General features: G+C 54.0%; 1 protein-coding gene across 4 annotated transcripts in view; it reads left to right on the top strand.

Moving 5' to 3' along the window:
- Window positions 1–19,844, top strand: part of RALY (RALY heterogeneous nuclear ribonucleoprotein) — a 111,840-nt gene extending 91,996 nt beyond the window's left edge. For 3 of the 4 annotated variants that reach the window (XM_088064612.1, XM_088064613.1, XM_005532948.3), the window contains 8 exons: window positions 1,130–1,394; window positions 6,071–6,143; window positions 11,923–11,970; window positions 12,119–12,279; window positions 13,061–13,174; window positions 14,134–14,279; window positions 17,994–18,042; window positions 18,260–19,844. In XM_088064612.1, coding sequence (XP_087920738.1) covers window positions 1,139–1,394; window positions 6,071–6,143; window positions 11,923–11,970; window positions 12,119–12,279; window positions 13,061–13,174; window positions 14,134–14,279; window positions 17,994–18,038 — 843 coding nt within the window. In that variant the 5' untranslated portion in view covers window positions 1,130–1,138 and the 3' untranslated portion in view covers window positions 18,039–18,042; window positions 18,260–19,844. Of the gene's footprint in view, window positions 1–1,129; window positions 1,395–6,070; window positions 6,144–11,922; window positions 11,971–12,118; window positions 12,280–13,060; window positions 13,175–14,133; window positions 14,280–17,993; window positions 18,043–18,146 lie in introns of all 4 variants that reach the window. The other variant, XM_014261459.2, reaches the window with a different exon arrangement.
- Window positions 19,845–21,840: the final 1,996 nt, after the last annotated feature.

Genomic DNA, 21,840 nt, shown 5'->3' with positions numbered 1-21,840 from the left:
GCAGGCCCTTTGGTAGCAGTGCAGCCCCTGTGCCAGGCTTGGGGAGCTCCAGAAGCTGTGCACACCCTGGTGCTGTTGCCCTCGGGAGTGGGAGCACCTGTGGTTGCTGCTGGAAGGGGCTGGGGAAGGGCAGCACCTCAATGTGCATCACAAAACACCTGGCACAGCTCCCAGGTAAATGCCACTCCCTGTGTGCAGCACAGCGCGGATCCCAAAGCATTCCTTGGGCTGGAAGGTGGAAATCAAGCTGATCTCTCTGGACAGCTGAGGGTTTTGCTGCAGTTTGAGCAGAGAGGCCACGCTGCCTTGGATTTCAGACAACTTCCAGTCTTTCTCTCGTGCTCAGAAGGCAAACCTGTTCCCAGGGGCTGCCCACCAGGTACCTGAGGCACGAAGGAGGATCGGGAAGGGGCTTGGAGCGGCTCCAAGCCGATGTGATGGTGATTTCTGAGCTAACAGTGACACCTCCTGTTGGCACAAAATCCAGCCCAAAACTCGGCGTGCAGGCAGTGCAGCGCAAGTGCCAGCAGGAGCACACAGGCTGATCACTGCTTAAATCTCTTCATTTATATCCAAAATTCCCAAGTCCCCTTCCAGGTGCAAGTGTGGCCCCACAGGGACAAACCCATCCCTGTGAACAGTGAGGGCTGGGCTGGGCTGGGAGGTGCTGGCAGGGGAAAGCCTGGAACAGCGAGCATGAACCAAGGTGCTGGATGCAGACTGCTTCAGAAAGAGTTCTTTGAATTGTGATTTAGCATAGAGAGGTAAAAGCTTTGGTATGACAGCATCAAAGCTTTCACTTAGATGTGAAATGGATTTAAATCTTGGTTTCTCCTCTAAAAGCAACCTTAGAATACTCAGAGGTGGAAGGGACCCACAAGTCCCATTAAAGTTCAGCTCCTGGCCCTGCACAGAACCAACCAGGTTCAGCCTGATCAATTAATTTCCAGCAAGAATTTAGGATTGACTGTGCCGGTGCTCTCCCAGCACCCAGGGGCTCCCAGAGACGGGATCTGTCCCACTGTGACCTGTTGAAATTGAGGAGCTGTTTCCTCCACTGATTTATCCCCCAGCTGTTTTCCTGTGAATCCCTTTGCACGCCCTCCTGACTCCCCACCTGTCCTCGCAGGCCTCCAAGATGTCCTTGAAGGTGCAGACCAGCAACATCACCAACAAGAATGACCCCAAGTCCATCAACTCGCGGGTGTTCATCGGCAACCTCAACACGGCGCTGGTGAAGAAGTCGGATGTGGAGACCATCTTCTCCAAGTACGGGCGCGTGGTCGGCTGCTCCGTGCACAAGGGCTACGCCTTCGTGCAGTACTCCAACGAGAGGCACGCGCGCGCCGCCGTGCTGGGCGAGAACGGCCGCGTGCTGGCCGGACAGACCCTGGGTGAGTCCCCAGCCCACTCCTCCTGGCTTTTCCCCCGTTTGGGAATGAAACATGAGAGCGTTTTGGTCAGGAGGTAATGTAAAAGTGGGTTGGTTTTTATTTTATTTTGTTTGAAGGTTTTCAGGGTGCAGTTAAGGAAAGTCCATTCCCTCCTGCCGGGAGTGAGGATATTTTTATAGGTTTAGGAAATTAGCATAATTGATAGAAAGCAGCAATTAGGAGCACAAGTGGTGATGTAATTCCCCACCCCAGGTCAAGCCCCTTCTCTGGAGCCCCCCTTCAGCACTGGTTGTACTTTGTCTACAAAAATGTATCTTGAAGAGTTGTTTTTAAGTTTGGTACCCAGAAAGAACCAAGATAACACAGGGGTCACGTATCCCCCCCAGGCCTTGGAGCTCTGGAATTTGTTTTGGTTTTCAGCCTAGGGAAAGGCTGTGGAAAATGACTGGGAAAACTGGCCATTGATAGGATAGGCTACAGATAAATGTGCAAACAATACAGAGAACATAGAAAAGAACAAAAAAGGCAAAACCCAAACAGCATCAGTTCCATTGGGGATGGTGAAGGGGTGGCCAGTGCTGGGTCAAACTGGGATGCTGGATCTGCAGAGCAGGTCAGGGATGACCCAGGGTGATGAAGCAAGGTCAGCAGGATCCACGGCCAGGCACAGAGCTGGAGATCAGCACTCCCACAGCACCCCCAGGCAGGGCCTGAATGCTCCCAGATCCCGTGTAGGATGGGATCAAAGGCACCACATGTGACATTGTGGCCCAAAACCTCAGCTCTGGGCTGTGATTGTAGGAGCCAAACAGCAAAACCACAGTTCTGGATCGTCCCATGGCCTTGTCCTGGAACTGCTGGGGAAGAACAAGGGTGGGGAAAGACATTGCCTGGTATCAAAGACATGGATAGGATAAGGGGGAATGGCATTAAACAGAGGGCAGGGATGGATGGGATATTGAGAGGGAATTCCTCCCTGTGAGGGTGGGCAGGCCCTGGCACAGGGTGCCCAGAGCAGCTGTGGCTGCCCCTGGATCCCTGGCAGTGCCCAAGGCCAGGTTGGACGGGGCTTGGAGCAGCCTGGGACAGTGGAAGGTGTCCCTGCCATGGCAGGGGGTGGAACTGGATGATCTTTAAGGTCTTTTCCAACCCAGCCCATCCTGTGATTCAGTGATTCCCTTCCAGGTCCAGGCCCTACCCTCAGCCTGTCAGGAGAGCTGATCTCCAGAGCAGCTCAGCCTAACTTCAGCCAGCAGATGCTGAATGAGAGAACTTCCCCCCACCTCTGCACTGCTGTGGGGTGAGAACTAACAAGCAAATCCCCTCAGCTGCATCTTTGCTTTCTCAGATTACTCTGAGGTGTCATATTCTGAGGTGGTCTTGTCACCAGCTCCAAGTGGGAATTGGAACTGGGGAGAGGATTTTTAATGAAAAATGGTGATTTCCAAGCCTGCTGTGGGCAGTGGGTACCCAGGAAAGCAATTTGCAACCCATTCTCACCCTGCTGCTGGTACAGCAGCCTGACACAAGGAATTGTGCTGGGGCCATGCTGCTTCCTCTGAGGTTTATCCAGGTACCAGAAACTTCTGCTCACTTCTGTCGAGCTCCAGGAGAGCAGAGCTGCAGACCTGGCAGAGCTCAGCGTGCCAGGACTGCTTCCAGCCCAGGTGTTTCCCACATGTGCAGCCTGAGATAGGATGGAGGGGGCCTTGGGGAACCCTTGTGATGCTCCAGACAGATAGAGGAGATGTGGCAAGAGGCAGGGAGCACCTGCTCACTTAGCTGAAGAGAGAGATGTTTGCTGTGAGAAAAACCTCCTCTCAGAAAACCCCTGAAACCTCTCATCTCTGATGAGAGGAATTCCAAAAAGGCCTGGAATTCCAAAAGAAGGCAGAAGGGCTGTGTGGTAGCTGGGTGTCCTGTACATGTCCTGGACAAGGTGCAAACTCAGCTGCCTTTGATCTGCCTGCCCCTCATGGGCCAGTCTGAGCACAGGAGAGCTGCTCAGGCTTCCCCTTGCTGCTCCTGGCAGTGAGCAGCGGGGTGCAGGAGAAGCCAGCACAGAGGAGCTGTGCTGAGACAAGGCTGGAAGCTTTTCTCTAAAGAGAGGAGGGATGGCCATGTGGGAATGTGGAGTGGGAGGACAGGCTGGGACTGCCAGGGGACACTGCAGACACCCTGCTGAAGGGACTGTCCCTGCAGGTCCTGACAGCCTCTGCAGTGCCTTCTGCAGCCACCCCAGGCACTGCAGGAGGCTGCTGCCCTGGGGAGGCACTGGAAGCTGGATCCACACCATCCCCTGCCCCTGCCATGTGGACTGGACAAAGCACAAGCTCCCCACTGAGCATGGAACAGGTGCCTGGGTATGAGCAGGAGGGATCAGTACTGCCTTGGGGTGGGCAGATGGAGTCAGTGATGCAGAGGAGGGAGCCAGAATGAGAATGAGATGCAAAATCTGTCCAGGCTGATGTTCCTGCTGAGCTCTTGTTTCTCCTTTTTCACTCTCAAGGGAATCCTGTGGGATCTGACTGCCCCTCACCACCAGAGCTGAGAGTATGAATTCCCTGCTGCTGTCAGGTGCCAGTGAGGGCTCCACAGGGCTCTCTGTAGCAGTGGGGACCAGCAAATGGAGCTAATTGTGCCTCTCTCTTGGATGGTGCTGCCCAGCCTGGTGCTGTCAGGGGCTCTCCAGGAGCAGTGAGTGGCCAGATGCACCCTGGCAGCAGAAAGGGCTCTCAGCCAGGGAGCTGCAGCTGGGCAGAGCTGTGTCCTGGGCTGCAGCGAGGCAGGATTGCTCCCTCTGTTCCCCTGCAGTGCCAGCAGCCTTGGTGGCTCAGCAGGCTCCAAGAGGTGACCATGTGTGAAATGTTCCTGCTGGCAGCAGCTGGCCCTGGAGCCATGTGCAGCCCTCTCAGCATCCAGGCTCAACCTTTCCCTGCAGCTGGGAATGGTGGGGTGGAGGAAGGCAGCAAGGGAAGCACAGGCTCTCAATGTGCCTCCACTGTGCCATGGCTCAGCCAAGCACACCACACCACATTTGTTGTTCAGGCTCAGAAAGAGGCCAGGCTCCAGCTTCAGCAGGGATAAGGTCTCTCGACAGACCCTAAAAGGCAGCCAAGGAATTGGACAGCAAGGCCCTGAGCAGTGGGAACGTGTCCATGCTCCTCCAGAGTCGTGTGCAGCCTGTGCTCCTCCCAGCAGTGCTGCAGCCTTCCCGTGCTCCTGAAGATGATTTTCCTGGCTATTCCTAAGTCAGCAGGATGTTCCTTTGGCTCACTTTGTAGGCTCTTTATTTTGATGGTGTGTGGACCCGCCTGTCCACATTTCCTCATAAAGTCCCTTCATAAAGCATGAAAAAAATCCAAGTTTTAAATGACCTGATGTGCTAAAAGGTTGGCTGGATGTCCCCTAAGGTGCAGGTAGCTGAAAGCAAGGCGTCATTGAAGAAATTCCTCCCTGGGAGCGTGGGCAGGCCCTGGCACAGGGTGCCCAGAGCAGCTGGGGCTGCCCCTGGATCCCTGGAAGTGTCCCAGGCTGGGTTGGATGGGGCTTGGAGCAGCCTGAGACAGTGGAAGGTGTCCCTGCCATGGCAGGGGTGGAATGGGATGTGCTTTCAGGGAAGATTTCTTCCAACCCAAACCATTCTGGGATCTTTTTCTCTCACCACCTCTCTGGTCCATCCCAATGCTCCAGTGGGGTGTCATGGAGCTGCAGGACATACCCAGGGGTGGGACACTCCCAGCCCCTGGTTCTCTCTGGGGGCCCAGGTCCCTCAGGGCAGGTCAGGACAGAGCCCTGAGGACCAGTCTGTTCAGCAGGTGACCCTGCTGTGATGCAGAGTCTCCTGAACCCACCCAGCCTTCTCCAGCAGCACAGGTGTGGCTCCTCCGAGCTCCTGGAGATCGCTGGCCTCACACCAGCTGATGAAGGGGGTTCTTAACCACCCCATGGACTCAGCAGCTGCTCTTCCACTCCCTCCTTCCACTGCTTGCATTTTTGAAACATGAGGGGTTTTTTTACATAAATAACTCCTTTCTCTTTATTCCTGCTGTGTCTGAGGGCCATGGTTTTGTGGTGGGCTTGGCAGTGCTGGTCCACATGAGGAAATCCTGTCCTGCTCAGCTCAGATCTGCCATGCACAGAGGTCTGACACCTCTTCATACACATAGGAAGAACCAACAGGGTTTGGGGCTGATTGGAGAAGGCAGCAGGGCATTTGCCACCACTCACCTCTCTGAGTTCTGGCTCCACACCCCATGTTGGATTGCCTGGCCCAGCATTCCTCATTATTCCCCAAGGATCCAGGGCTGGATGCTCAGCAGTCAGCACCGTGCAGCAGGTTTGAATTTTGCCTTATCACACCAAAATCTCCCAAGAAAGCTGTCCTAGATTTGTGTGTGTGGAGTGCACCATGTGCAGGGTGCTGACAGCTCAGGGAATGGCGAATGGCTCTGGGAAAAGGAAGAGGTTTGCCAAGTGCAAGGGTTTATTCACCTTCCTGTGGAGCCCCCAGCAGGCCCCAGACGTGCCAGAAGCAGGTGGGCTTGGCTGGGGGGTGTGGGGGAGCTCCTTTCTCCCTGGCAGGGCTGTGTGCCTCTGCCCCAGCTCCGTGCCCAGGTTGAGGTGGGGGCGGTCAGGGACGGGCAGTGTCACAGCTGCGTGTCCCTTCCTTGCAGACATCAACATGGCCGGGGAGCCCAAACCCAACAGACCCAAAGGGCTGAAGAGAGCAGCCTCTGCCTTGTACAGGTAGGTGTTGACCACAGTGGGTGAGGTCTCTGGGCTGGTGTTTGCCCTCCAGCACCCCCCTGAGCTCCTGCTGCCTGCCCCCAGCAGCCTGGGCACTGCTGCTGAGCTTCTCCCAAGGGCTCCTTTCCCTGGCAGTGCCCCTCAGGCAGTGGCAGCCCCAAGGTTGGCCAGTCCTGGGGTGTTGTGGGAGGTTTCCTGGGTCCTGTGCAGGTGCTGGGCCTGGAGAGGGGTGGGCAGTAGCTGCCTTTACCACACCACAGGAGGGGAAGGAAAAGGAGCCAGGGAGCAGGAGATGGCACAGAGGTGCTGAGTTGGGGGAAAAAACAGGGAACAGGGATAATTCAGGGAAAGAGAAGAATGATTATCAAAGGGAGAGAAGAAGGGAAGAAAGTGGGAAGCCCTTGGGGTGAGAGATGGAGGTGAACCAAGGAGGTGGCTGGGGGAAATCCCAAGAGAGCCTGTTCTGAGGAGCACAGCCAAGGGATCAAGGGAGCAGGAGGGACACATGGGACACAGAGAGGTCTGAGGCACATGGAGCGTGTTACGGGTGCCGGTGAGCCCTCAGCTCGAGAGAATTTACCATTACTTCCACAAGAGGTGAAGATTTTCATTTAAGCCCCAGACTCTGGAGTCAGGGGAATGAGGGGAGAAACTCATTAAGTTCTTGCTTCTGGTTGCAGAAGGGGAAACTTGAGAAGGTATATCAGGAGTGCCCTCCAGGTTCAGGAACCCAAAACCAAATAACAAGGTCCCCAAATGTGTTTTATTTATAAATTGTCATAATTTTGATGTCAGTCTCATGGTGAGGAGACTGTGGGGCTGAGACAGGAGTTGGAAGATGTAAGGTTGGGAGGAAAAGACTGAAATCAGCATTTGGCTTATAGGTGGGTGTAGCAAAAGGGGAAATCACGAGAACTGGAGATTTTTCTAGAAAAAGAAGAAAAAAGCGTGAGGGGTGAAGAAGACCTTGTGGTTCAGACTGAGCCATGTGGTCCTGCACTGCTGTGGTGTGGAATGGCAACTCCTGGTTAGAAAATGCAGCTCTGGCAGAGCCAGAGCCCCAGCAGCCTCCCAGCACCCACAGAGCATCCCTGGGTTCCTTCCAGGAGCCTCTCTCCCCCTGTGCAGCATTCAGGCACGTGTCTCCTCCCACCCTGGGACCCTTTGGCCTTTCCCAGGATGTGGCTCTCTGCATTCCCAGGGGATTCACTTGAGGGGAAGGAGATGGGAGCAGAGATGACACAGATCCTGCTGTTCAGCTGCACGTGGCCTGCTCACGTGGGGCTGGGGCCATAACACACATCAGCTCCTTCCATACATCTTGCACTAACGAGCTTTTCATTTACTGCTCAGCCGTGCCTGGAGCACTAATCCCTTCCTCTGGAATGACCAATATTTCAGACTTCCAGACTGCTGAGAGAGATGTTTGCTTCCTCCCACAAATATGGATATGCTAAAATATGGGCCAGAGAACTGCACTGCTCCGAGCTCCAGCAATATTTCATCCCAGACTGGCTGTCAGATAAAAACTTTGCCATCTGGACTGGCAAAACTTACGATATCACCTGGAAAACAGGGATCCCAGGTTTGCAGCGGGCTGTGGTTACAGCTTCCCAAACCACCATCAATTTTACTAAATGTTAGACTTCAAAAATCATAGCACTGTAATTTATAAGAAGTGCTGTGTTAAACACAGCAGAGGGTTTTTTCCAAAGGCTGGATTTTGCTTTGCCTTGCTCCAAGTCTGCATGGGAGGGTCGAGGGGAAGGGAAGGCAAGGCAAGGGAAATTCCATTTTGAACATACAGGAAGCAACAGTTGGGACATTTTGATCTACCCACCAGCCTAGGTGGGTGTCCAGGTGTTTAACAGAAACCCTTGGGGATGTAGCCTCCCATCCACCTCCACCCAGGCTCATGCCACCATCAGTTTTCTCAGGTGTCTCCACACGAGGCACCTTCGCTTGCTGCCATCACTGCTGTCCTCCACTCTTGGATCTCTGCTCCTGCCTCCCTCCCTCTGGCACTTCCCAGAGCATCCCTTTGCACAGGGAAGGTCCTGCCTGGCACCCTGGCCACCACCACAGGCGTGGCTGGGCAGTGAGCTGCTGTCACCGTGTCCCCAGGGAGTCACTTGCTGCCTCTCCAAATCTGCCTTCTGGCAACACGTCCTTTTTCCTGCCCAGCAAATGTCTGGGCAGGATTTCCTGGGGCATGTGGGGCCATGTTCAGGTCAGTGCCAGAGGTCCCACCCAGATGCTGTCAGCTGGCTGTGAAGGGAAGGTGTTGGAGGTACAAATCTCTGTCCTGCCCTGCAGAGCTGGGGCTAAAGCTACTCCGTGGCCAAAAGGACAGAGAGGACAACCTGAGCAAGAGCTGCTGGGTGTCTGCAGCTCAGTGGCCCCAGGAGGGGTCTCTGAAGTGGTGACAGGGACAAACCAGTGCTGACTGACTGTCACAGGCAGTGAACACTGGCATCCAGCCCCTGTTACACCCAAAGCTGGTGTCAGCCCACCCCAAACACCCCTCCCAGGCCCTGTGCTGGAGCAGTGACATCCCAGAGCCAAATCCACATGGACAGGGCTGAGAGCAGCCTTGGGGCAGAGGGGGAGGTGAGCGGTGATGTCCCAGCCTACAGCAGGCCCAGCACTTTGGGAATGCCAGGCTTCATCACACATCCCTTTATTTCCCACTGCCTTGGCTGTGTGCAGGAGGAAGGAGTCACACAGCTCCACAAGATCATGTTTGACCAATGCCACATTTTCCAAGCAGCTTTCCAGCAGGTATTCCTTTCCCTGCTGCCGTAATTCCATGACAGAAGGGTTGGAGCTGAGCTCACCGTGGCACTGATTAGCAATATCAGGCAGTAATTAAAGCACAGATGCTCAAATGCACATTTGCTGTCAGGTCCAGGCTCAGAAGTGGCCCCACAAATGCAGTGGAGAGGCAGCACATGCAGACAATCACCCCTCAGTTATGAACAGTTGCATTTTGAACCTGAGGCAGCAGAAATGTTTGATTGCTAAAGGCTAACAAAGCAGAGGCAATGCATCAGGAGGTGGAAGCATGGCATTCCTTGAAGCCTTCCTGCTTTCCAGCCTTTCACTCTGGTTGTTCCTGCTTTAATCTGAAAGGGTGCAGCGTCACCAGCTGACTGAAAAATGGCAAAAACAATTCCTGTGCACAAAGACAGAGCTGCCAGGTCACTGAGGAATGATCCCTCAGTCTCAGGATGGCTCATCCCACTCAGAGCCCTGGAGCCAGGGGGAGATCCCACTGTCTCCTCTTGCCTGGGACTGGGGAGAACGCTGGCTCTGCTGGAGAGAGCCAGAAGCACTTCAGCAGAGCCTGTCAGGATTGAAAATATTACAAAATTGCAGCAATTTCATTTGAGTTGCATCTAAGGAGGGGGAAAAAATTGAAGAAGAAGAGTCTGACAGCGTAGAAGCATCTTACTTCAATTTTCCTTTCAAATGGCTTCCTATTTTGATGGTATTTTATATTTATTGGATTCAAACAGACCTGAAGTCAAACATCCTCAGTGATCAAAGTGAATTGGCAGGCTGAGGGGAGCTATTTTCTTGGTGAGTTTTTGTATCTCCAGGTTTCACCTCAGGATGAACAAAAATCCCATTACCCATCAGGAAAACCTCCATGGAGGTGCCTGGATCCCTGCTCTCCATCCCCTTAGCCCCACAAACAGCTGGGCTCATCCCAGCAGCATCTCCCTTTCGGTCCAGAAGAGGGAATAAATGAACACACCTCATGCAGTGGTTGGGACAGAGGCTGTGGGATATTCCTGTCTCCTCTGAGCCCAGCAGGAATGTTGGCTACAACGTGGGTCAGAAGGGGAGGGCACCTGAAAAGAATCTGGAATTCATCTGTCAAAAATGGCTCTTTTCCACCCTGCAGTGGAGCCTGGGAGGATTGTGGTGATTACACTCCACAGTCACATCTCCCCAGCAGTCTCCTTGCTGAGCAGGGACACCTGCACTGCCCATCCCATCCTCAGCCCTCTGGGAACGCCTCAGGCAGCAGCTGCTCAGGGATAAGGCCCGGCTTTATGGAATATCTCCTCACTGAAGTCCCCATGGCAGGGCATGACTGGGGCAGGAGGTGCACGAGCCACCTCCACATCCTTAACCCTGGCACCAACTGATGCCCCAAAGCAGCTCTGGTGTCTCCAAGCATCCAGAGGTGCTCAGCTCCCCCCAGGCACAGGCTGGGTCTCCAGAGGCTGCCATGGGCATCTGGGGAACCCAAGGAGCCTGGAAAAAACATCTTCCAGAAGCCAGGCAGTGACACTAAACACTGGCTGGGAAGCTCAGTGCCAGGACAGGCAGGACAGCCCTCCTGGGTCCTGTTGCTGGAGATTTCAATCTCCTCAGGGCTAAGCTCCCTTGGGATACTCCTTCACAGAGAGTTTCCCTTATCTCAGTTCTGTGTCAGGAAGGATTCTCCAAAGGCTCCTTAGGCTCTTGTTTCTTGTGTTTATTAACACATAATCAAAACACTTGGCAGGTCTTCCCCAGACTTTCTGCTCAAGTTCAGCCCACCATCACCTGGCTCAAAAGGCACAAAATGGCCTTGAAATATGCAGCTCTTTTATCTTTATACTTATCCTTACCTAATTGACAATAGACATGTTAATTGTTTTTCTTACTGACCCAATGACCCCTCACCTGTGTGCTGCACTGTGACATTCTCTATACAATCACCTACTACTACCCAAAAACCTCTAGAAGAAAGGACAAGAGACAATACCCTAACTCCTCCATCTTGTCTTCTGTTCTCTAAACTAGTTTAAGCTTAAACTAACTTTTTCACCCAGTGACTTAAGAAAACTGTCTAATTTACACACTTACACTTTTAGTTTTTCTATTTAACTTTTACAGTTATTTTCATGGTGTTATATGAAATTCAATGTTTTCTTGGATGTCAGAGCCAGGTATCAGAGATAAGGGCACACACTCAGTGCCTCAGACTCCAACAGGTCCAGCCTGGCATTCCTGGGACAAAGCACACTTCCCAGCAGTCAGCCACACACTGTCCTTGCCACTTCTGTCAAAGGTGCAGGACACCAAATTATCTCCCAGCTACACACTTGGGTGCTCATCCTTCCCTGTCCCCAGCTCCTCGTGGCTTAGCCCTTTCCTCTCCCCCATCAATCTCTCATTCTTTTCAGCCACTCCAGGAGGCAGGACAGACTTTTCTGTCTGGGGCTGCACTAATTCTGTTTGTTGGGAGCAGAGAGGAGATCACCAGCATCGCTGGTTTAGCCAGTGTTAATTGAGCCTCAGCACACCAGGGAAGGGTTTGTGCCCTGGTTTGTGCTGCCTTGTGAAAAATCATCTGCAGCAAGGGGAAGAGTGTTACTGGGTCTGCTGGGACTGGGGATGCTCCTGCTTTGGGTTAAAATGCAGCTCAAGCTTAAGAACACAGAATGTGGTCATTGCCTGGCTGAGGGGAGAGAGGTTTACATCAATAAATATCCCCATAAATATCCCCTTTGTCCCCACTTTTCTCCACACACATTTTCTTGCTCCTCCTTGAGACAAGCAGGTTAACACCCTGCTGCCAACATCACCGTCCCCAGTGCCTTCAGCCCCCCGGTCTTCCTCCTGGGCCCAGCCCACCTCCCTGCAGCCAGGAGAGTCCCTCCTGAGGGGGATCACTTTATTTACCCTCGCTGGCCCTGGGGGCGCTCAGCAGGCAGTGAGGGAGCAAAAATAACAAATTACCAGCACTAATTAACCCCTGACGCCCTGACTGTCTCTGCAGTGGCTACGACTTCGATTATGACTATTACAGAGACGACTTCTACGACAGGTGAGGCACCGGCCCGAGGGGCTGTGTGGGGCAGGGAGGGCGGGCTTTGGGTGTGGGGCGGCATCTGACGGCCCCAAGCTGCGGGGGCTCGGGCTGGGGCACCCCCCAGGCAGCCCCACCTGCCTCCCCTCCCCTCCCCTCCCCTCAGGATCTTCGAGTACCGGGGCCGGGTGTCCCCGGTGCCGCGGGTGGTGCCGGTGAAGCGGCCGCGCGTCACCATCCCCCTGGTGCGGCGCGTCAAGGCCTCGCTGCCCGTCAAGCTCTTCGCCAGGTCGGCTGCCATCGCCAACAGCTCGGCCAGGCTCAAGTGTGAGTATGTGCCAGGGCTGGGGACACGTGTGGGGCAGCACGGGGACCTCCTAAAAAACCTCCCGAAGCCCGAAACACCGGCGAACAGCAGCCCAGCTGTGGGGGTGAACCTGGGGGAGGTAAAGGCACTGATGCCTTGAGAGGTGCCTGGAACAGAGGCTGGACAGAGATAAAGGGATGAAGTGGGGATTTATTAAAAGGCCCTCAAAGGATGCACCTTGGGCAGTGCAAGAACCCAGCCAAGGCTGCACCTGAGATGGATGACCAGTCACGAGTTCAAACTTTCATCAGTTCTGGTCCATTGCCATATTGGGGTCAATTGTGCTATTCCAGCTCCAGGTGATGCAGTCCCATCCTCCCAGGCTGCTCTCCTCACTCAATTCGCTGTTGTTTGCACTTTTGGGGCCCGAAGCTGCAGCAGTTTCCTTGGTTCTGGGGCTGGGAAAGGATTGCCTGAGCTGTGAGGAGAACTTGCTGACACTTTATCAGAAGTTCAGAGTTATGTACCAATGCAGTGCAGAGTCTGGAAAATATGAAAGCTAAAACTTGAGGCATCAGTACAGCCTGAGCGTGCCAATGCCTGGGATCAGCCTCCACAGCCTGCCTGGACACAGCACCCATGGGCTCTTTTGGGAGCGGGCCCCAGCTCCTCTGCCAGTCTCCCAGCAAGTTTCCAGCCTGGGGTTCCTTTCTGCCTGCTCAAGGAGGTTCCCTGGGTGTGGGGTGGGGCTGCTCTGCAGGGCACTGAGTGCCTTCCTTTCCTTCCTTCCTCCCCTCCAAGTGAAGAGCAGCGAGCTGCAGACAATCAAAACTGAGCTGACACAGATCAAATCCAACATTGATGCTCTCCTGGGCCGGCTGGAGCAGATTGCTGAGGAGCAGAAGCTGTCCGCAGGTCAGTGGGGTGTGTGGCTGGCCTTGGGCATCACACCTTCCTCAAGGCTCTGACAGGGAAATGTCAACCCCCAGCTTCCAGGGTAGAATCACAGGCTCAAATTTCACATCAAAAATCCTGAAATTATGAAGTTGGGGTTTAAAATGATGAGATTTTTTTCCCCTTTTATCATATAGTTTGTACTTTTTAGTTGGCTTTTTCTGTTCTACCATTCTGTTTTACTCTGTCATATCTTATCGTATCCTATCCTATATTCTGTTCTGTTTTGGTCTATTCTATTTCTATTTCTATTTCTATTTCTATTTCTATTTCTATTTCTATTTCTATTTCTATTTCTATTTCTATTTCTATTTCTATTCTATTCTATTCTATGCTATGCTCTGCTCTGCTCTGCTATGCTATGCATATTTTCTATTCCTTTCCCATTCCTTTCCTATTCATTTCCTATCCTATCTCTGTTTTATCCTATTCTGTCTTATCCCTTTCCCCATCCCTACCCATCCTCACCCATCCCCTTCCTATCCCCATCCCCATCCCCATCCTATCCCATCCCATCCCATCCCATCCCCATCCCCATCCCCATCCCCATCCCCATCCCCATCCTATCCCATCCCATCCCATCCCCATCCCCATCCCATCCCCATCCCCATCCTATCCCATCCCATCCCATCCCATCCCATCCCCATCCCCATCCCCATCCCCATCCCCATCCCTATCCCCATCCCTATCCTGCTGGGGGGTGTAGGACCTGCTGTTCCCTCTCCATGGTGTCCCAGGCTGCCTCCTCCACACCAGCAGAGCTCCAGCTGCAGGGAGTGTTTCCATCATTGCCATTTCCCTGCCCTGTGGGGCTCTCCAAGGGTGCCCAGGCTGGGGCTCTGTTCCCAGCCCTGATCCAGCCCTGTTCCCAGCCCTGATCCCAGCCCTGATCCAGCCCTGATCCCGCTGTTGCCCCACAGAGGCCCGGAAGAAGGCGGAGAGCAGCAAGAGTGAGGTGTCCCAGGAGGACACGGCCTCCGAGGCCGAGGCCACCGCCGAGGAGCCGCTCAACGGGGACGAGGGCGAGGAGGAGGGGCTGGCACGGGAGGAGTGTGAAGATGAACTGGTAAGAGAGCTTGGGTAATGCACCCCTGCAGAAAAGGAGGCCAGTAGTGGGCCACAGTTTTACTGGAACTTGCCAAATACCCAGGAAAAGTAGTTTTTCCTTCCTCCAAAGAAATCACTGTATTTAAATCAAATTGTTGCTCATAGCTTCCAAGCCGCTCTGCTGCCTGCAGAAGCACTATCCCTGCAAGCACATGTGGAGATGCTGAAGAAACACAGTTGGCTCTTGAAATTCAGACATTTATCCTTGATTTCAGAGCTAGGAGTGGTTTAAACCAAGGTGCTGTGTTCCCAAGTGATCCTTAGGTGGATTTAAACACACAGCAGACAGGCTGTGTTAGATGAGCTGCATTTGCAGTGCCCTTGCAGCTGATCAGACACCCACAGAGACACAGGAGGGTTTGGATTGGAAAGAACCTGAGATAACTTCTCATTCCACCCCCTGCCATGGGCAGGACACCTTCCACTGTCCCAGGTTGCTCCAAGCTCCATCCAGCCTGGCCTTGGGCACTTCCAGGGATCCAGGGGCAGCCACAGCTTCTCTGGACACCCTGTGCCAGGGCCTCACCACCCTCACAGGGAAGAATTTCTTCCCAATATCCCATCTAACCCTGCCCTCTGGAAATGTGAAGCCATTCCCTTGTCCTGTCACTCCAGGCTCTTATCCAAAGTCCCTCTCTAGAGGCACTTGTCCTGTGGCACAAGCCAAGATCATGTCTTGGCACACATCAGCCCCACTGCTCCTAGTCCTGCCCCAAACAAGGGTGTTCCTGGTGAACCCAGTGACAAATCTGTGCATTTGGATGGGAGCCCAGTGTTTGGGTGCAGAACAGGTCATTCCAGGCACTGTGGTAACACTGGCAGCACTGCCATTTATCCCAAACCCAAACTGCTGAGAGCAGGATCAGCTCCAGATCCAGGCTGAGGGCAGCAGGGCTGCAGGGTAGAAGGACATGAGCTGCCCTGAGTGGCCCCTGGAACATCTCCAGTCCCTCCCCACCCCAGCACTGGTGGCAGCAGAAATGAGGATGAAGCTCAGCGTCCCTCTCCTCTTCCTCACCCCCCATCCCTGGGGTGACCACACTGCACACCCACAGCACTTCCCAAGGTCTTGAACTCCTCCAGCTCCAATCATTCCCAGCTGGTTTGTGCTCTCCTGCTCTGTCCTGCTCCAGCCATGATGGGTGAGGGCTCTGAACCAGCTCCTTCAGCTGTTGCAGGTCTGGGGCCTCGTGGCTGGAGTCCGTCAGTCCTGCGGGAGGACAGACATCACACCAGGCACTGGGAAGAAGAAAGGCACAGGAAAAGGAAGGCCAGGTTTGAGTTACATCAGGGCAAACAGATGGTAGAAATTAGGGGGAAACTTGCTGATATTAATGATGATAAAGCAGCACACAGCCTGTCAACAAAAAATGTGCACTTCTGTGCCTTTGCTGGGGTAAGAAAACAGTGGAGAGACATCTGCTGGCAGTGGTTTGGGAAGAGCTGGTCCTCATTAAGAGAAGAAGAAAAAGATGATTGTTTCAGCTCACTTACATCTCTGTTTTCCGTAACTCCCTGGTCCTGATGTGGCATCAAGACCAGAAACATTCCACTGCCAGCCTCAGACAGGCTCCCAAGTGCTCTGGATGCTCAGGGCAGCGTGTGCAGCTCATGTGCAGGGAGCTTCTCGAGCCCTGCAAGGCAGCTCAGCAGAGCTCACAGCACTGAGCACTTCTGAATTCCCCCAGTTCCGGAGAATCCTTTATCCCACACCCCAGTGTGGCTATCACCACCTGCTGTCCATGGACATGGCACCCACATGGGGTCCCTAAAATCTCTTTGGCTCTGAGGGGCAGGGGAGTGGCAGAAAAAGAGACAGAGGTCACTCAGACAGAGCTGAGGGAGTTTATTGAGTTCTGAGCCATAAATCTGGATATGGAAAATATTGAGTAAGTGCAGCTGAATTGGTGGTCTGTGCTATTTACTACACCTAGTAGAGGGATACAATTATTGTGTACTTGCCTCAAATGTCACATGTGTGCAAAAAATGTCACCTGCCAGCCCATCAATGCCTGGTGTCAGCTGAGGGGTGTCTTGAGGGATGGGCCTGCTCAAGGGGAGATCCCTGCACACAGACAGCTGCTCTGGAGGGAAAACTAAAGGTCTCCTGATGTGTTCAGGCATTTACAGCACAGTGGTTGATTTGCAGTCAGATTTTCTTCTGTTTTCATGCAGTTTTGGTAATTTATCTACCCAGTCTGCATCTAAACAGTTTTTGGGGTTGGTGCTGGGTGCCCACTGGAAGCCTCACACCACTGGAGTCCAGGTGTCCCAGCCTCCTTGGCCTCCAGAGCAGTCTCACATGGGATTTTACCAGTCAGACCCCTGAACAACCCAAAATCTGCTCTCTTAAGTTCAGGGATTTGATCCTGCTCTTGGTCACTTCACTCAGGGTGCTCAGGTTCACAGGCCTGTGGGCTCTGCAGCCAAGGCTTCTCTCCACCTTCACACCCTGACCAGGTGTGGAGGCCATCAGGAACCAGAACCACATCACCCCTGCTCAGCTGGGTCAGAACTTACTCTCGATGCTCTCCAGAAGTCTCTTGTCTCTTGCTCCAGCCCTGCCCCTTCCCCCCCGATGCCAGGGTGGTGGAGGTCACCCCAGGGTGTGCAGGAGATGCCTGTCACAGTGTCACCCACGCTGGGCTGGCCCTGGTCCTCCCCCCAGGCTCCCAGCTGGCTCAGGCCTGCTCCAAGGCACATCCCACTGCAGCTGGGCTCTGCCCAGGGCAAGGCCACCTCCCCTGGCTTTCAGCCCGTTCTCTTGCCTTTCCTTTTGGAGCCCCTCATGTCTCCTGCAGACAACTCCTGGATCCATTTCCGTCCCTGAAGTCCTCACCCTGTGCAGGAGATTAAACAGCACTGCTGAGCACCCCATTCCCCCAGTGATGCTGCTCTGCACAGCAACTCCAGAAGAAAAATTCCTGTGAGAACCATAAAGGCTGGAAAAGACTTCCAAGACCATCAAGTCAGTGCCAACACGTGCTGTGCTTTCCAAACCCCTGCATGGGGAGCAGTTCAGCACCATTTTTGTGGCCTTTGGAGTGATGGATGAGTGTTACTGTCCTGGAGAATGAGTTCTGCTGCAAACTGGGACCAGTTCCTGTGCTCAGCAGCAGAATTCATAACACTGATTTGCCTTTGTGGACTGATGCACCTTGGCAGCACTGGGCAGTTCCAGGGAAGAAGAAACAGGATGAGAGGAAATGGCCTCAAACTGCCAGGGGAGGTTCAGATTGGAGATCAGGGAAGTGTCTTCACTGAAAGGGTGGCCAGGCATTGAACAGCTGCCCAGGGAAGTGAACATGGAGGGGCTGGGTTACTGCTTGGACTTGGTGATCTTGGAAGTCTTTTCCAGTCTGAATGATTCTGTGATTCTGTTACTTCCAAGCCCTGGAGGGAATTCCACACCTCAGGTCTGTTTGGCAGAGCCATTTCAGAACAAGGAGCCAGAGGAAATTTGTGTTTTTTCCTGGGCCTGTGTTGTGGCAGAAAGCACAGCCCTGGTCCCGGTGTCCATGCCAGTGTGGTCTGTAGCTCCTCCATCACACTGAGCACCCTGGCACTGCTCTCCCACAGCAGGGCACCAGCTGGTGACCACATGTGAGGTGTCCCAGTGTCCCAGGCAGGGCAGGAGGGTGATTCACTGTTTGTGGTTCCCTTTTCCCTACAGGAGAACAGCCATTACACAGACGTGGAGGATGCCAGGCTACAGTAACCAGGTACAGCTCCCGTGCTGCTGATGGAGCCAAAGCTCTCCTGTTGGGCCTGGGGGGTTGCTGCTTCAGGAAAAGCTCTTTTCCACTGATCCTCTGTGTTTTCCTAGCATGGAGCTGGGCTGCTCAGCTGGGTCACTGGCCAGCCCTTCACCCCCTTTCCTGAGTGACAAATCTCTGGGGTTCAAGGACGGTGCTGTAGCTCCCCCTTCTCTCCTTGCAGCGGAGCAGCAGTGTGAGGAAAGCACGAGGCTAAACCCTGTCCTGGCACGTTGAGCAAGACAAGCTGAATGGAAGTGCTGCTGTCATCTCTACCTGGCATTCAAAGGAGAAACATGGCCCGACATCTTCCATCCATCTGTAAAGCAAAGGCAAAGAAAACTCATCCTCCCAGCAGATCCCCTCCACCCCTGCAATGGATTCGGAGCTCTGCAGCCAGCAGAGGAGGCGGGAGCCAGACGTGCACAACCCAGAGCCACCACAGAGAGCAGAAGTGTCCTGAGGTGTTCTAGAGCTGCTTGCAGGAGAGCAGAGAGAGCTCAGCCCAGCCCAGTTAAGACATTTTTCCTTTGCGAGGTGAGAGCCAGAGCATTTCCTAACTGAGGGAGAAGCAGTGTCTCAGTTTGGACAGTTTGTGTTCTTGTGCTGAAGATCCAGCTGGGTCAGAGGCTGTGGGGTGAGCTGTCCTCCAGCACAGCCACCTCCTGTCACCTCTCTTGTGCCCCACGAGCTGCTGTGTGTCCACGGTCGCTTCCAGGTGGAAAGGAGTCGGTGCTGGAGCAGTTGCTGTGCTCTGGGAAGCGGCTTGAAGAGGGATAGGGGAGAGGAAGCTGCAGGAAAGCAAGTGATCCCAAGCAGGAGAAAGCAAGCAAACGTCACCCTCAGTGGTTTGGTGTCTTCATCCTCCACCGTGTGAGGGCTGAGCAAGCCTCTGCAGAGTGAGGGGTGCGAGCAGATGAGACCCTTTCCTTGGACCAGCTGCTCCCCAGAAGGGATGTGGAGCACCCAACTCCTGCAGCCTGGAGCCAGAGACATCAGCCCCTTCCCTGGCTGCCCATGTCTCCTCCTGCCCCGGTCAGGACACGCCAGGGGAGTGGTGCTGCCACTCCTGCCTGAGCTCCAGCGCCAGGGTGACGGTGTGCCCGAGGCCGGGGACACCCCGGGCAGGGTGTGCCAGCACCTCCCCTGCTCCCCAGATCCCAGCTGCTTTGCCCCCTGCCCCGTGCTGTGAGCAGAGGGCTCATCGTGGGACCCCCGCACCGAGAGGCCTCGGCCGTTCTCCTCCTTGTTTCTCCCTCCTGGACTCCGTTTTCCCGGGACTGGAGCTCGGGCAGCTTTACCCAGAGCTGCTGTGTCCTGCCTGCCCTTCCCCTCCAGGACAGCACACACATCCGTGCTTGGAACCAGAGCAGTGTCCACACCTTCCCCCGGCCAGTCCCTCCCACACAACACCTGCGTGCTCCCAGTGCTCCAGCCTCATCCACAGCATCTCCTGGAAGGGTGAAGGGAAAACAGCTCCAGGGGTGACACTTCCCTGCCCCTGGTGCCGTCCTGGAGCACACGTGGCTCTTGAAGCACAAAGTTTTCTTTGCATTTCTTAGTTTGGGCTGCTTGGGGAGGGGTTGGAGGGAGCCCCGTGCTTGCCCCGCCCTTGTTCCTGTGCAAGGTCTGCCCCGAGTTGTCCCGAGCTGTTCTCCAGGCCTGGAGAGATGAGCTGCAGGTTTGGCTGTGAACTGACTGTGCTGCTGCTGTTTGGGAGAGAGGTGACCTTGTACATACAATCCTGTATAATAAAAGAAAGAAATCTAGTTTGCTTCCCCTCTCTTCTCTCTGCCATGCTCACACACTCGTTTCCTCTGTTCCAGACAAGTCTTTTTTCCCTCTCCAAGACAGGGCTCTGCCCACAGGATTTACTTTCCCTTGCCCAAGGGAAAGGGCTGAGCAGAGCATCTGTGTTCACAGGGGTTCTGGGATTTTCCTCTGGAGGCTTGGAAGCTTCTTTGATGTAGGACAGCAGGGGCCAAATCCAGGCCTTTAATCTCCACACTTTGCACTGGTCCAGCTCATAACAGACTGGAAAAATCTGGCTGCTTTGCCAGTTTGCACAAGCCAGCAGTGCTGAAGACTGCTCCTTAAGCAGAGTGTTGCTCTGGTTGGCACCAGAGCGGTGTCAGGAGGGACCAGTGACAACATGGGGACAGTCCCAGAATCCCAGAATGGTTGGGGTTGGAAAGAACCTTAAAGATGATCTCCTGGGGACACCTTCCACTGAACCAGGTTTCTCCAAGGCCCATCCAACCCAGATGGGTTCTTTGTGGCTGAGCCACCATCCAGCCCTGGAGGGCAAAACTGCCTGAGTTCATGGTGAGTGTGAGATGTTTGAACATCCACCTGTCCATGCATCCTGCCCTGAGTCACCAGTTCACTCCAACGTGAGAAGCAGCAGCACCAGACTGGTGGTTGGGCATCTTTGTGACTGGAAGGAGGAACAGAAGGGGGGAAAAAAGCCCTAAAACCAAACCAAGGTTGTCAAGAAGATGGAAATCAGCCCAGCCTTCAGTCTGCTGAGCCATGCACCCAGCTCTGAGAGCTGCAGTGCATCAGGGGTTGGGTCACTCCAGCTCAGCTCTAGAGCATGGATGAGGCCTCCCAGCAAACAACTGGTTTGATTTTGTTCATTATTTTGGGAGGAGAGCTTTGGGAGCTCTCAGGCAGGCCCCTGCAGGGAGTTCACTCTGCTCCTGGCAGAGTGGGGCCCCAAGGAGATGAGTTCTGGGGTTTTGGTGCTCAGAGAGGTCTATGGCAGTACAGAGAACCCAGGTGAGGGGACAGCAGGGGGTGGGAAAGGGACACCCCCAACCCCTTCATTCACCCTTGGGGCCATAAAGCACCTGCAGAGCTCCCTGCTGGCTGCACTGGTCCATCAGGAGAGGAATGGGGGCCCAGGAGGGGTCACCCCTGCTCTGAGCACGGTTTTCCCACAGACCCATTTAGGCTGGAAAAGCCCTCTAAGGCCATCCTGCCCAACCTCCCCAGTTTCTGCCAAGGCCATCACTGACCCACGTCCCCAAGTGCACATCACCTCTTTAAACCCTTCCAGGGATGGGGACTCCACCACTGTCCTGTGGACAATGCCTGAGCACCCTTTCAATGACAAAATTTTCCATAATATCCAACCTAAACCTCCCCTGGCACAACCTGAGGCCATTTCCTCTTGTCCTATCCCTTGATACCTGGGAAAAGAGACCATCCCCAGCCACATCCCATAACGGAGGGAGATTCTCCTTAGCCCTGCTGTTGGTGATGTATTTACAACCACATTTTTTTATTGTCTTCTATGGCAGTAGCCAGATTAAATTCAAGTTAAGCTTTGACCCTTCTTATTTTCTCCCTGCATAACCCCATGACACCATTGTAGTTGTCCTAAATCACCTCTCTGTTCTTCCAAAAGTCAGAAATTAATATTTTCACTTCAGTTCCAGGCAGAAGTTCAGCCAAGCCAGTTTTCTTCCCCATCTCATCTTTTGGCACCAGCAGCTCCTGGCCCTTTTGGGTTGTCCTGCCTAACAGAGGTGTGGTCCTCCTCAAGCCCTTCAAACATCAAAATTCAAACATAAAAAGATGTGTTAGATCCCATTTGCTCTTGAATGAATGTACAGGGTCCCATCCTATTTGCACCCAACCTCGTTTTCCATGGTCCAGTGTTCCCACAGCACTCCTGTAAATTGTCCCTGCCCTGCTGGGATGTGGGAAGATGAGGGTTGGGTCAGTCCCTTCCCTCCAGAACAACCCCACAGACAATTA

This window comes from Pseudopodoces humilis, chromosome 19 (genome assembly GCF_049639895.1).
Source record: "Pseudopodoces humilis isolate 2021_Gansu_Grassland_sample_001 chromosome 19, ASM4963989v1, whole genome shotgun sequence".
NCBI classification, from domain to species: Eukaryota; Metazoa; Chordata; class Aves; order Passeriformes; family Paridae; genus Pseudopodoces; species Pseudopodoces humilis.
The sequence above is the reverse complement of the archived record's forward strand: the minus strand, read 5'-3'. Positions and strand labels throughout refer to the sequence as shown.